Below are 16,241 nucleotides of genomic sequence, written 5' to 3' on the forward strand. Positions count from 1 at the left end.
AAGGAAAAATGATGCATACCACAGGTTTAAGGAACTAATTTTATGCAAATACGGAGGTATGAATGAACCTAAACCTGTTTTTTAAAAAATAGTGTGGAACCACATCTTGTTACTCTTAAAACCATATAATGAGAAGCATTCAAGATGGGATTGGCAGAGGCAAGTGCATCTCTGAAACTTTTTTAGCGGGACAGGAAGCCTGAAGTCTTTTTGGTCTCTGACTAAATTTATCTTGTCTCTCTCTCATCCCTTACTTATCTAATTCTACCTGTAGTTTTTTAAACAATGGCAAAAAACAAAAACAAAACAAAACCCTTAAAAGTGATTGTTTACTCTTTTTTTTAAAATGTCCAACTAAAAGTAGGAGTGGAAGAGTTTCTCTAGAAAAATAAATTCCTGAGCAGCTTTGACTGTTTGTTCTGTGGTACCGCAGAAAACACTAAAACTGGTCAACTGTTCAAATGCTTTAGAATTTGAGTATTTTGATAGCCTGAATCTAGCAGAGTAATCAATCGGGGGAGTGGGATAGTCTTTCATTTTAGACTGAAAGTCCATCCCTTCCTGTATGCTTCTCCCAAAACTAGTAGGAAAAAAAAAAAGCTTTTGAAAATAGCATTTCTGATGCAACCAGTCATTCAAAAAAAATTTTTTTTTGGTTGGGGTGGGGGGGCTCAAAACAGAGTGCAGAATTAACAGAAGTCACAATCCAAAGGAAATTTTGTTTAAGCTATTTTGTAGGCACGCCCTTCTGAGCAGCCATGACTCCTTCTTCAGTCTGTTTCACAGATAAATCACTCCTTGTTTTGAAAACCTGAAATTAGTGTGACTCACGCATTAGCGTGCCCTGCTGCTGCCGCCTCTGGAAGGAAGGGGGAAAAAATTGTGCAGTTTCCCATAACCCGAGCACCAAATATGCCTTAGTGAACCAATCAGAAGCGAATGGCTGTAATCGCACCAAAGTAGGTAAAAATGAGGGTTTTGTGCCCTCCCCCACTCCATCTCTACCCTCCTCCCCCGGTTCCCCGCCTTCTCCCCTCCCTCCTTCTACCCCTCTCTCCCGCCCTTCCGTCTCCTTCTTCACTAGCTCTTTTTCCCCTCCCTGCCTTTTTTTTTACTCTCTTTCTCTCTCTACTCCTCCTTTTCCTGCTTTGCACCCCTCCTCTTCTCAGGTCCCCTACTCCTTAGTCACTGAGGTCCCGGGAGGCTTCTCTCGCTCCACCCCTCCCCGCCTGCGCACACCTGGACCAGGTAGTTAATTCCTTGTAAGGAAAAGGTCCCCGCAGCGAGCTCCAGGGGTCACGTGACTCCTCCCTCTTTCCTTCTCTCCACCCCACCTTCAACCACACTAGGGGGCCCGAGACGACCGTTCCTTCCACTCCCCTCGGCTCGCTTTGATTGACAGGCAGGTGCCTGTAGCTATCCTCCATTCTAGGTCCCTCTAGGTGAGAGAGAAGAGGAGAGTATTAAGGTGACCCCGCCCCTTCTTCGCGTCTGGCCGAAATCGGCTTCCGGAGGGCGGGACGGGGAGGGGTGGGCCGTTGCCTAGCTGGCTCCTTCCTTAACAACGGCGACAAGCCCGCGAAGCGAGCAGAGAGCGTGACGTGTGCAGCGTTTCCGCCCGGCTCGCGCTCGGCCGCTCCCTTCCTCTTTCCCTCACTCGCCCGCCCGCTCTCTCCTACAGCCTCCTGTGCCGTCGCTTCTGCGTCGCCTTCCTCCTGTGCGCTCTCGTTGTTCCCTTCCTCAGGCTCCGGGGAGACAGACGTTCCTCCGCACTCTCGACCGTAGCAGCACCCAGACTATCCACTTTCCCTCTTCCCGCCCCCACCAGCCCAGGGACCTGACCGTGCTCTAGATCGTCTGCTTTGGAAAGATGGTGAGTGGGTGGGAGGCAGAAGCGTCCCAGGCATCTGGGAATCTGGCGGGGCTGGACGCACTGAGGGAGCCGGAGCAGCCTGGGTCCCCTCCCGGCCGCCGATCTGCCTTCCCGACTTGCCCGGCTGGCCGTGGGTTTTTCCTCTATCCCCCGCGTACTCGGAGCTCCTGGGCTCCCGGAGGTGGAGGATCCCGATGGTGGGGGAGGGGACTTTACCAAAAGGGCTGCTGCCACCCCCCGTTCCCCCACTTTTGAATGCAGCTCCTTCCCTAGACTCCACTATAGGTCCCCCTCCAGCTTGCTTCCTCTTCCGCGTCATCCTGGGCTTCTTTGCAATGTGGCCCCCGAGGTGTCCGGCGGCAGCTTTGTTCTCTTCCGCTGCCCATCGATTTTTCTCCCATCCCCCCCACCCCCGTTCCCCTCCTGCACCTCCGCATCCCGGGGGTGTGGGTGTCCCCGCGAATTGAGCTGCTCCAACCCCCCACACACACTTTCGCCCTCCCTTCCCTTCCTTTCCCATCCCCCCACCGTCGTGCGTGTCCTTTGCTCTAAGGTGGGGCTCTCTGGCTGCTGCATTGCTTCAGGCTGTTGTGAAAGTGCGGCTGTGGGTTTCCTCCTCCCTGTTCTTACTTGTACCCTGGCCCTGAATAGATGTGAGATGTGGGGTGTGTGTGTGTATGTGTGTGTACATATAACTGGGTAAATATATGTTTGTATATATATACACACAATACACTTAACGAGTTATAGGAAACTATGCATATACATAATATTTATGCAGATGAAGGCTTACCAGACTTTGGTAGAAATATTATATACCCTTTAAGTGCATCAGTAGAATCTTTGTCTTCTCTTCATGAAAAGCCTCCCAATATAGATAGTGGGATCAGTGTATAAATACATTAAATTTTCTTAAGCATATATATTTATGTGTGGTGTATATATATATCTCTTCACACACAACTACAGGGGTGTGTGGTTTAAAAAAATAGTAGCTATGGCTTCTTTGAGCCCTGGTTGCTGTCAAAACGCCATTCCAGTCTTTCTGTACAGGTTTCCTGAGAAGCAGTGACTAGAAGATCATTTGTTTAATATATGGTTTGGGGGTTTTCTTTGTGTGTGTGTGGGGGGGTGGGGGTGGTGGTGGTGGGGAGAGAACCTTTTAGAAAGGGAAGGAATAGCCATACAAGAAGAAATGATCACTAAGCAGCATGATTAAGAACACTAGCTTTGCTGCCTCTTTGTTTGTCATATCTGTAAATCAGCTTCCAGCAGCAGTCTTGTAGTGCTAGTCAAGCTTGGCAGTGCCTGTTTTAACCCCTCCCTGTCTGATTCATACTTGTATGGTTCGAATTTTTTATTGCTAATAGTTTTTGCTAGGTGAAAATTTGCCATGTCAGGTCCTAGTATGGTGCCAATTAATATAAAAGCAGAGGGATAGCCCTAATAACACTTGAGTTTAAAAACATTCACAGATCTTAGAATTTTAGGAATGAAAACTATACTTAAATTGGTATCTTTTCTGCTAACTTATCAGTCTAGTTTTAGGAAAAATAGAATGCGGAACTTGAAGATTAGGTAAAAACATTGTTCTGCTTTAGGCTACACCACACCATTACCATTTTTGGTCAATGATTTGCAGGCTAAGGCTTACCAGACTTTGGTAGGAAATCTTAGTCTCCTTAATTGCTTCAGTATAATCTTTGTTCTTTCTTCATATGAAACCTCTCAATATAGGTGTTGTTTAGTTAAGTTTAAAAAAAAAAAGCAACTCACATTTCCAAGCATGTTGATTTTCAAAAGTAGTCTTTGACACTGATATTTTGATTAACTGTACCAAAAACCCATTTAATCAGTCACTTTATTCCATATATAGTAGTTAAATGTTAAAAGTAAACCATTCAATTTTGTGATTTTCTTCCCCTCAATATTAGTATTAGAACCTCAAAAGTTATATACAAATAAAGTACCTTTGCTTTTGTAGCCCCATTTTTATGTGGTATATATGTGTACCACTTTTATAGCAAAGTCTAGACTTTGGATTTTTTTATAGGTAAAGACTCATCACTAGATTAAGGTGCTTTGAAGTGAGATGGAAAGCTATATTCTGATATTATAAATAGAATCAAGCTTCCTGCCTCTTAAATTGTTCATAAAATTTTATTTCTGTACTTTCATATACTTATGGAGAGATTATGGGTTTTATACTTTATGTAACTCGGTTTATAAAGATTAGCACAAATGAAATGTAGGAGTGAGATGTTTCATCTAAGAAAGAAAGGTAAAAGGAAATTTGAGGTCGTCATAGTGAAAATACATCTCAAATCTGTCCCAACAATGTCAAAGAGACTGCATATTTTAACTCCAGAATGCCTAGAAGGAAGCTTAGTTGACTTGGTTTTGTTCTAAGGTCCTCAGATCTTGTCTGCTAAACATTCAAATAATGTGTAGGGGGTGTGTTTTTTTCTTTTATGTCTGTATAGCTACATTGAACTGTGTTTAAGATACATCTGATTTTTAAAAGTTAATTTTAAGGCCATTTACATCAGCCTTGCAAGTGGTTTGCCCAAATTTCCAAGATGGCCCCCAAACTTCTTTTTGTAAAAGTTTTAAAACTTGCTTTTATGAGATTCTTAATAACTCAGTTTGTTGGTTCTGTTCAAACTCATTGAATATGTTGACAATGTTAGCACATTTATTTGGGGTGCTCTGCCTTATGGGGAATGAATTAATAAAGTTTCAAGGCTATTCTTTAACTAGTCATTGATTTCAGACATCCACAATTAGGAATTTTGTAGTGTAATTTAGTACTGGGTCAAATGTTATTTTCTAGTATGCCTTAACTTGTATACGGTAATTTAAAGTTACTTGATAACTTTATGGCAAGTTACTTCAACTTGGTAAGTTTTATTTAATGTTTTATTTAATCATTTTTCTGTTCCAAATTCATGCAATTTTTGGAGCAGGAATGAACACTAGTCAAGATTTTTTCTTCTTAATTTGTATTTGTACCTTCTTTGTATTCCAGGTCATTGAGGTAAAGGTACAAACTTAGAAATCTTGCTGTAGGGTAAAAAACACATTTTTGAAATTCTTAGGCAGAATCCATTGCCTTCTTCCCTGTTTTTATAACTAGTTCTATCAGTTTTATTGGGTGTTTAGTTCAACTAAGGCAGATTTTGAAAAGCCTTTAGGGTTTTATTTTTTAAACTCTTACCTTTCATCTTCCATCAATGCTGTCTAGTGGTTCAAAGTCAGAAGAGAGATTAAGGCTTGACAAGTTAAGAAGTGTCGGAGGTCATATCTGAACCGAGAACCTCCAGTCTCTAGGCCTGGCACTCAGTCCATTGAGCCATCTAGCTGCCTCTAAACCTTTATGTTTTAAAATGAAACTTGAAATGTTCATTTTGACTGATGATCCTAAATAAACTGTCCTTTAAAAATCACTGCCAGGCTCTCAAATCTTTTGAATACATGTCCAGTAGGAGTAAGGAGCTGCAGGATAGTAGAAAGGAAAGAATTGGGCTTGGAGTCAAAAGAACCTGCCTTTGATTCTCAGTGGCAGTATGGCCAGAGACAAATCACTGCCAGAGACTTCATTTTCTTCAGCTGTAAAATCAGAATAATAGTACCTGGTATGTTGTGAGGATCAAAGGAAATAATTAGGTAAAACTTTGAAAACCTTGTAGCACCAAATAAATCAGTTATAATTTTTAATAATAAACCACCACAAAATAACACTTTCTAAGTATTTTGAGGTTGAAATGTCATACTTTCAAATTTTACTTTCAACAAATTTTTTTAAAGTATCCTGATAAAAAGATGTCCAGCTATTCAGTATTCAGTCTAATGATGTTTGTAATTACGCACAGAAAGATATAGCGGTCTTACCGAGGCCTCAGTTTTAGTGTATGCATTCACAAGACAGTTAGCTAGGAGGCTAGTTAGAATGCAGTGTCTAATTGTTCTGTTTGGAGATGATATACATCCATGTCTCTATGAAAACTGCTTGTAACCAACTGAGTTAACTAGCATGTAATCATTTATTTTAAATCTAGTAATAAATTTGATTGTGTGTAGATATTAATCATATCTTTAGATATAGGTAATGTGTAGGGGACTGAAAGGAGATCCAGTCTGAAAAGGACATTGATAATATGATTCTAGGGACCAGTGTTTCTTTGCTTCAGGCCCTAGTGTTTTCTTTTCTGTCTAATTGCTCTGACTGTTGGCATTACTTTGATAAAGAGAGTTCAAACTTTAGCTTGAACTTGTACTCTAGCAGCTAGGTAACAGTTTACTAGTTCATGGGACAATGGAGCCAAAATAGAAGGTCTGTGATAGGGATTTTGCTAAAAGGAGATGGAAATAAGTATCTCTCCCTTCCCAGTCAGCTCAGCCCTTGCAAAAAAATTAGTTCAAAAGTTCTAGGAGACATCACAGAATATATCGTACAATCATAAATTCTTAAGTGATGATCTTAGAAGTCATCAAATCTAATTTCCCAGATAAAGATTCCACTCTAATACCACTGACAGGTAGTCTTTGCAGGTTTCACTTTTGCCATTTTTTGTTATCTGATTCTTCATGATCCCATTTGGAGCTTTCTTGGCAAAGATATTGGAGTGGTTTGCTATTATCTTCAGTTCATTTTACAGATGAGGAAGCTGAGGAAAAAAAGTTTGAGTAGCTTGCTCAGGGTCACACAGCTAATTAGTGTCCAAGACCAGATTTGAACTCTGGCAGCATAGTTTTCTTGACTACAGGCCCAGCACTCTATCAACTGCGCCACCTAGCTGTGCCAGGTTTTATTAGATTATTTCTAAAGACACTCAGGGCTGAGGAAAAATAGTGACAAGTGATCTAACATGAATAATTTTAATCATAGATTAAAAAATTAAACTATGTAATAATAGTAATAGCTCACATTTATCTTTCTACACAACAATCCTATGAGGGTAGATAGTGTAAATATGATTATCTTACAAATGAGGAAACCGTAATTTGTGACATAATGCAGGTCTACTGTTTTGCTTTTTTTTAATTAATTTTGGGTCTGCACTGTGCTCACAATCTATAAAAGTATATAGTTTTATACTGTTGATACAATTTAAATATGTGACTAAGAAAGTACCTTTGTTTTTAGATTGTTTATAATATATTTCAGTAAATAATGTTATATACACTTAGACGTGTTCAGCATTAAAGTAACTTTTATGAGAATCATTTACAACGAATCTTTGTTTAGTCAACTTTTCTTCTTCCATTTTACAGAACTGTTTATCTAGTCTTATAATTAAAGGAAATTATTTAAAAATCTAAAAGATTGTTGCTATTGATCATCAGATCACTTCTTATCAGGACCATTCTCTTATTGGACCTCTACTTCTGTGAGACCCTGTATTGAACACAAGTGAAGGTTAACCTGTATTGCATGCATTATCATATTTATAGAAGGCTAGGTTAGCCTCTTATTTCACAGTTAAAGAAGCTTTAGCTCTAAACCAAATAAACAAAGTGGGATCAGGAAATTGCAAGATAAAAAGACAGTAGTAGTAACTGTAGTTAATAGCATTGCTTCATAACGGTGTGCATTTAAGTATTCTAAAAATTTGACATTTATTCCTATGTAAACTTTAGTTTTCACCACATCTCTAATTATAAAATGAAATGTCTTCATACTCATTGGTAGGGATATCTGAGTTTCTACAAAGTGAAAAAACAATCTTGATTAAGTTTTTTTTTTTTAATCTTTACTTTTCATCTTAGAATCAAAATCACATATTGGTTCCAAGGCAGAAGAGAAGTAAAGGCTAGGTAGTGGTGGGGTTAAGTGACTTGTGCAGGGTCACAACTAGGAAGTGTCTTAAGATCAGATTTGAACTCAGAACCTCCTGTTTCTAAGCCTTGGCTTCAATCCAGTGAGCTACCTACCTGCCCCTTGAATTAGTTTTTTCACGTGATCAAGAAATTATATATTTAAATGAGTGACATGTACTTAATAGTTCTATGGGCATCTCAAACTCAACATATTCATAAGAATTCCCTATATTTCTCTCAACCTCTCTCGAGTTCTTTTTTTCTTTTTTAAAAACATCTGCCACATTGCTATTTCAAAAACAGATCTGACTACCTCTCCCCCTTCTCCCCCATTTATATTTTTGCCTCTAGGAATAAAATACAAAATCCTCAGCCTAGCATTCAAAGCCCTCTACAATCTGGCTTCTACCTACATTAACATTATTTTACTATACTCATACTATAGTCCATGGCTTCTTGGCTGTTCCTTATACTTGACATTAGATCTGATTGGTATGCCAAGTGGTTTTCTTATGTCTCCCTTCTTAACTTTTCCTCTTACAATTACTAGTTTACTTCAGAGTATTGTTTAGGTGTTACCTTCCTACAGGAAACATTTTTTTTTTTCTGTCTCTCCCACTCCCCAAATCATTAACATTTTATTTTCTCTTCTTGAAATAACTTTTGAAATTTCCTTGCACCCATACATTATATCTCTCCTAAGCTCTTTGGATATCAGGGACTATGCCTGGCACAGTGTCATGTCATGGTCCCCTCCATTCCCAACCCCCTTTTTTTCTGGACCAGTGATTTCATGGGGCATAGTGGATTGAGTGCTAGGCCTGGAGTCAGGAAGGCTCATCTTCTTGAGTTAAAATCTGACTTCAGAACTTATTACTCTGTGACCCTGAGCAAGTCATTTAACCCTGTTTACCTCAGTTTCCTCATCTGTAAAATGAGCTGGAGAAGAAACTGGCAAATAGCTTCAGTATCTTTGCCTAGAAAACCCTTCATTAATGGAGTCATGAAGAGTCAGACAAAAGACTACAGGACTGAAAACAAAAGAACAAAAAGTGGTTTGCAAAACTGCCTTAAGTGATATATACATAAGCAGCTGCTACAAATTATTGTCTTAGATAATTATTGTTTGAGGCACTGAGAGAAATTGTGATTTTTTTGTCCAGGGTCACAAAGCTACTATGTGTTGGAAACCAGTCTTGATCCCAGATTTCCCTGAATTCCTAGTCCTCAATCAATCTACCTCATTAACTATCTTTTGCTTTGCATAAAATAGAAACTTAGGGTCAGCTAGGTGGAGATCCTTGGTTCAAATGTGGCCCTCAGATTTCCTAATTTAATAATAATAATAATAATTTCCTAGCTGTGTGAACCTAGGAGAGTCACAACTTCATTTTTGCCCTAGCTTATCACTTTTCTGCCTTGGAACACATACTTAAAATTGATTTTAAGGGAGAAGGCAAGAATTTTTTTTTTTTTTAAGTAGACAACGAGCTATATTGGATTTGTAGCACTTCAAAATGGAGAAAGTTAAACTTATTTGCTTTCTGATAAAAAATCTTGGGCAGGGAAGTAGGGGCTAGTAGTTCTAAATCTTTCCCTTCCTATTATTTCATTGGAGAACCCGAGAAGTTGTTTGCATTACAAGGTTCTTAAACCTTAAACCAGTGGTTCTCTACTCTTTTGGATTTCTTTTTTCCCCTTAAGAAATTAAAAGAATCCAGTTATTTTGGAAGTGGAAGGGACCCTAGAGAAACTTGAAGCATATTTATTCCATTTTGTTTCTCTCACTTGGTGGGTAACCTCATGGGTTCAATGTCATCTTTAAACAGGTAACTCCAAAATCTACATATAGATCTCTAATCTTACTCAGTTCAACATTACCAATCTCCTTTTAATGTTTTGAAGTAGTTATCACATAAGCATCTCAAACTCAAAATGTCTAAAACAGACTTCTTTATCTTCCCTATTTTAGAACTTACATATTATTGGTAGCACTACCATCTTTCCAGTTACCCAGGTTCAAGACTTCATTGTCATCACTCCATTTATGTAGTTGCTAAATCTTTTGCTTGTCGATTGACACAGCTAAGGAAAATAAGGTTCAGAAAATTTGGCTTGCCTAAAGTCACAAGTAGACATAATAGTTGAGTAGACATAATAGATGATCTAGGGATCATCTAGGCCTTTTGATTTTGTTCCACTGCTATTTCTACTATATGCTACTGTTTCACAAGCACTAACACAGTAAAACATTCATTGTGTTGACATCAGTGATCTAATCTAGTTTAACACGATTGTTCTTAGTGGTTTTTTATACTGTACTTAGAACTATATGGAAGGATCTTATGCCCACGACTTAACTATGTAACTTCTTTCATTGAGCCAATAGATTCATCCAAGGGTCACTGAACACCAGGAATATATTCATTCTCTCAGCCACTGTTCTATTTCCTTATTGCAGGGAATTGTATAATAACACCCCCCCCACAATGGGTCTTATAGCTATGATTTTAAAATTATTACAAATATATAGGCATTTGGCTGTCTCATACTCTCTTCCATCTTTGCCACTAAGGCTGTGCTACAGGAAAGAAAACCTATGCTGTGAACAGCATGATGGCATTGGGTTCAGAAAGGCCATTATGACCTTCAATTATAGGGTTCAATATCAGTCCAGAGCAGTTGATGAAAGAGGGAGCTTTACTACTGGGGCAGTGCCAGATCTATGTTGCTTGCAGACTTGGGGTAATTATTCCCCCTTGTAATAGGGTATCAGTCTCCAGCATATTTGAAGGTCATGCAGGCTTGATAGAGAACAATGGATGAAGTGATGAGTATTTTCCCCATCCCCCACTTCCCCCTTCATCACATCTTCCCCTTTTTTAGCAGGCTTGAATAGGCAATTCTTATTTATCCTCGAGTACTTTGTAATAGATATCTTTTAAAATTTCTAAGTAGAAAGGAAGGGAATAGGAAATTAGGAGCAGAGGAAATTGCTCATATTTTTATCATTGTGGGAGCTAGAGATTTGTAGCAACAGTGTCCAAAGAGGAAATAGGATCAGTAAGAGATTATCAGGGGAACCATTAGCCCAGGCTTGAAATTGCTATTAGAAATAAAGATTTTGTTTAATGTCAAGTAACATCTCCTTTTCCAGCCACTAGTCCTTGTATTGTAAAATAGAATATTCAGTTTGGAGGTTAATAAGTCTATTTAAAAAGCAATTTGTGAGCTAAGTAGCACAATAGGTATAGTGCCAGGCCTGAAATCAGGAGGACCTAGATTCAGATTTGGCCTCAAATATTTCCTAGCTATGTGACTTTGGGCAAGTCAACTCCTCAATGCCTCTTAGAATTGATACTAAGCAAGAAAGTAAGGGGTAAAAAATAAGTTATTTGTGCCATCTGCCATACTTCAGTGCTTTGATGGATCTTTATCTCATTGATTTTGGTATTCCTTCTAGACTGCAACCAATCCTGTGCGCCCTCTTGTTTTTTTTCCTTGACTTCTCATTAATTCTTCACAAGGATCCATGTAGCACTCTGGGGAGCTTCCTTTAGTTTAGATCTCTTGACATTGTGTGAAACACCCAGGCTAGTCATTAATTTTCAAGCTTTCTTGAAAGATGTAATAGCAGAGAGACTGATACTGTTTCATGATTATTAATGTCAAGTGAGATATAAAACAAAGTAATATATAAAGTTTAGTACAAGAGGCCTCCCCCCCAAAAAAAGGAATTATGTTGAGTCCAGATGATCCTCTTTGCAGATGACATGGCAGTTGTGCTAGATGCCAGCATGTTGCAGAATCATAAATACTCATGAGTTGGGCCTAATTGCAGGAGGAGTGTAACTAGACAGGAATGGAACGTGAATTTCTATTATAGACTTTGGGGGGCAGCTGGGTAACTCAGTGGATTGAGTCAGGCCTAGAGAATGGGAGGTCCGTCCTAGGTTTGGATCCGGCCTCAGACACTTCCCAGCTGTGTGACCCTGGGTAAGTCACTTGACCCCCCATTGCCCACCCTTACCACTCTTCCACCTATGAGCCAATGCACAGAAGTTAAGGGTAAAAAAAAAAAAGAATACTATTATATAGACTTTGACTTACACTAGTATAGACAACTCATGGCATGGGACTTCTGTAGTTCTATTTTAGTTAGACAGAGATGGGCCCAGAATTGGATAGGTGAAAATGTTGCTGGGTTGCCTTTAAGAAGTTATATGTACTTTTGATATTTGAAGGTTTCTTCTTGAAACTTAAGACCCATCTTCTCTATCATTTTTCTTCTGGTTAGAGTATATGGCTATAAATAATGAACCCTAAAGAATTAACATTGTGGATCGCTCAGAGAAATGAAAGGTGCATGAGAGGTATGAGTATTCCTAAGGAAGAATTATCTGGAAGAAGTGATGATGGATACCAGGTATAGCTGACCTTAAAAAGAGGTGGGCTGTTCATGTAGCAAGAACTATCTCATATTAGAAGGAAATTAATATACAGTAATATCTCCGTTATATCTAGCATTTTGGGGGGACAAGATTATACTTTTTAGCAGCTAGACATTTAAAATTTTTATTTTTTTTAGAAATCTTTTTAACATGTTTACATTTTCCCCTGTCTCCTTAAAACAGTATAAACTCACCATTTGTGAGCAACAGTTATGAGGATAGGGACTAAACCCTACATTCACTTGTGGAGGGAACTCCCTGGTGAGGAAAGCCTTTCTATCAACACAAATCACTATTTTTTCTGCATCATATAGTATTAGAGTTGCTAGGCAGTAAGAGTTTATCATCTGCCCAGACTTGCACAGTCAATGTATGTCATAAGTCTCTTCATGACTTCCCTAGACAGGGTACTTTGCTGCCGCTTGTCTCAGTTATTGTAATGTGTTCTTCCACAGTGATCCCTTCAGAGTCTGTTTAGATATATAGTGCAGTTTGACATAGGAAATGAATGGTCCACATTCGATGAAGCCTTTTGTGTTCTAATGGTGACTCCTCATATTTTTACTCTTTTCTTCCTTTGATAAGGAGTCATGTCTTCTTGCTGCTGTCAGTGCTTTTTATGTTGGCTTTCTTCTAAACCCTTGTAGGCTAGGAAACCAGATAATAGCAATGTAAAATAAAAGGAAGTAAGTTCTTAGAAAAGACTGAAGGTCTTTTATGACGCACAAAATTTTAGTGCATGAGATGTATTAATGCCTACATTAGCTACACAGAGGCCATTTTTGCTTGTTTTTCAGTTCTTGGCAATTTTAGGTTAACTGAAAAGTGAGGTATTGTATAATTGGTTTTAATCCAGTGTTAGAGTAGCTAGCGAAATTGCCAGGAATATATATAATCAGTAATTGGACACAGAGATCCATCTGACTCTTAATAGTTATCTCTAGAACATTATTGTGGACCCTGCTGGGTGGCAGAGAAACTAGACCTAGAATGAGGATAATCCCAGTTCAGATTTGCATAACACATGATACCTCTGTGTGGGCAAGACAACATTTTCTACCTCTGTTTCCTTTTCTGTAAGAGGGGTAATATTAGCATCTATCTTCCTTGGCTGAGAGAATAAAGTGATATAAAATTTGTAAAGCACTTCGTAAAACTTAAAAGTACTATATAAATGCTAGCTGTTATTATTTTTTATGTTGTCTATTTCTTGCTACCTACCAGTAGTTGAATGTAGGACTTTCTATACTACTTGTATATTTAATTAAGGGAAATCATCTTGATGTGGCAACTAAGGAGAATGTCAGTTTGTTACAGTTAGAAATAGTAAGAATACCTATGACAATGCTTATTTTGTCTAAATTTAACTTTTTACAATGCCTAGATATGGTGCTAGATGCCATAGAAGGATCATAAACTCGGATATGGAAGGAATCTCAGGGCTATCTAGTCTAGTTAGTTAAAAACCATTAGTGAAACAATCTTATAGTTCAAAAGAGCACTCCACTTAAAGAGTCAGACCAGGATTCTAATCCATACCTTTTAATTTCCTTACCTTTTGTAAATCAGTTTTCCTTAATTCATTTGTAAAACAAATATAATATACTACCTGCCCCATAGGTATGTTAAGAAGAGAATGTTGCTTCTCCTTGTTGGCTTTGTGTTGCTATTGTATGTGCCAGTGATGGTGAACCTATGGCACGCAGAGTGTTCTCTGGGCACAGAGCTGTGTCTCTTCTCCTCCTCCCACCCCCCAACCTCCAAGAGTTTATTAGAAAGATAGAGAGACTCAGGCAGAGTTGTTCCCTTCCCCCTCTCCACCCTGCCTGGGGACATTTCTTAACACCCACCCAGCAGCCCAAATGGGAATGCTTTCCCCCTCCCTGTACCTAAACTTTCCCCCTTGTTGTGGGGCTTCTGTTTCCAGTCTTTTATTTTTTATTTTCATTATTTTTATTTTATTTTTTTTAAGCCCTTAACTTCTGTGTATTGACTTATAGGTGGAAGAGTGGTAAGGGTAGGCAATGGGGGTCAAGTGACTTGCCCAGGGTCACACAGCTGGGAAGTGTCTGAGGCCGGATTTGAACCTAGGACCTCCTGTCTCTAGGCCTGGCTCTCAATCCACTGAGCTACCCAGCTGCCCCCTGTTTCCAGTCTTTTAAAATCAGAAGTGATACTGCTATAAATCTTTTGTATTATAGGTTTTTCTTGCTGCTCATCAGTTAGCTGAAATATAGTCTTAGTAATGGGATCTCTGAGTAGTAGTAGTACTTGTAATACTTTGCATAATTTCAGATTATTTTTTAATAAGTTTCTGTTGAACCAATTTACAGCCCCCCAACAATTAATTAGCTGTCTTCCCATAGCCTCTACAATAAGGAATGATCTTTTTTTTAATTAGCAAGTTTGGTAACATGTGTATAAGGTTTTATCTCATGGTTGTTTAAATTTTCATGTCTCATTAACAATTCTGAACATTTTAAGTAGTTATGGTTTATGTTTTTTCTTTTGAAAGCTGTTTATGTCCTTAGATTATTGGTCTATTTGAGCGTGACTGTTGATCTTGTGTAGTACTATCAATTCTATATGGCTTTTGGATATCAGGCTTTTATCAAACATTTAATGCAAAAATTTCCCCTCTATATCTTTTCTTTAATCTGACATTGTTGTTATACATAAGCCTTTTTGTAAAATTTAGATTTTGAAACTTTGAAAGTTTTTATGGTTATTTTTATACCTAGCCTGGTTAATAATTTTTCCTCTTGGAAATTGTGAGTTATAAAAGCTAGATCTTCCTTTTCTACTCCTATAGCTGTTTATATTTAGATCATTTATCCATTTAGAATGTATTATAGTATAAGGTGGGAGATTTTAAAATTCATTAAAAGACAAGATTACAAAGGAATCCAATCATATTAAAATACAGCTATCAATTTTTTTTAATTGGTGGATTCCAGTTTGAGAACTCCAGGCTAGACGATTTTACAGATTTAAAATTCTATATGGTTTTAAGTTAATGGTCGTTAGCATAATTTGAGAATTGGTAACACCAATAGAGGTATACAGTTGTTCTATGTATTACAAATGGTAATTGAGGGCATCTTTTTTATTATACTTAAATAATTGAGATTCATAATGTCCTAGAATAACCCCATAAAATTAAATTATGCTCATAGTTAGAACTCTGACACAGTGTGTTGGATCTTCTATATCTCTACACTCACTGAGGATATTCCTCACTTCACCAACCCCTCTATCCAGCAGCCCAATGGGAGCACTTCCTCTCCTGTATGGGGGTGGGATGCAGGGCATACCCAGCATGTGTGGGGCACTGCATGGTCTAGGGTTTGGGGGGGGGGCAGTACTCCATCTCTAAAAGGTTCACCATCACTGGTTTAAATGAACAATACTAAACATGGGTCATTATACTTTGAATATGGCACTTCCTTCTAGAAGCATGATTAAATTTTTTCTGTTGTGATTTTAAAATTAATGTAAATAATTGCCAGATGTACTAATATTCTCTGACCATATTATTATCTTATTTCTCGGTAGAATCCTTAGGACCCAAGGATTTTCAGGGAGAAAGAAAGGAGCCTCTTTTTTTCAAAGTGCTGTTTAAAATGACTTTCACTAAGCCTCCTGTTATGCCATCCATTGAGGTTAATCATGTTTCCTTCAAGTTCCTTTGACACAACTGGAATGGACAGAAATCCTTTTAAATTTTCCATTTTTGTTGAAGGATCCATTCATTTATTCAGATTCATGACATCCCTTCTTGATTCTTCATTTCTTCCTTATTCCTCATATCCAGTCAGCTGCCAAATCTTGTTGAATCTACTCCACAACAACTTTTGTATCCCATCTCCTCTCAATTCATATTGCAAAGGTCTTAACCCAAGCCCTTATAATTTCTCACCTGGAGTATTATTAGTCTTCTAATTTGACTCCTTCCTTCTGTCAATCTAAGGGACAGGTCTTACATATTCTTTTCAGAAATCTTAGTGGCTCCCTATTGCCTTTATTTATTTATTCAGTTTTTTTGTGGGTTAAGTAAGTTTTATTTTATCCTCAATCCATTAAAGCTTTTTTTAAAA

The 16,241-nt window shown here is 38.3% G+C and overlaps 1 protein-coding gene across 1 annotated transcript in view; it reads left to right on the forward strand.

Annotated features, from left to right (window-relative positions):
- The first annotated feature begins 1,586 nt into the window (after positions 1 to 1,586).
- DSTN (destrin, actin depolymerizing factor) overlaps positions 1,587 to 16,241 on the forward strand; it is a 33,028-nt gene continuing 18,373 nt past the window's right edge. The window contains exon 1 of the mRNA XM_044663420.1: positions 1,587 to 1,873. Coding sequence (XP_044519355.1) covers positions 1,871 to 1,873 — 3 coding nt within the window. The 5' untranslated portion in view covers positions 1,587 to 1,870. The remainder of the gene's footprint in view (positions 1,874 to 16,241) is intronic.

The sequence above is a fragment of the Gracilinanus agilis genome, chromosome 2, assembly GCF_016433145.1.
Source record: "Gracilinanus agilis isolate LMUSP501 chromosome 2, AgileGrace, whole genome shotgun sequence".
Lineage (NCBI taxonomy): Eukaryota > Metazoa > Chordata > Mammalia > Didelphimorphia > Didelphidae > Gracilinanus > Gracilinanus agilis.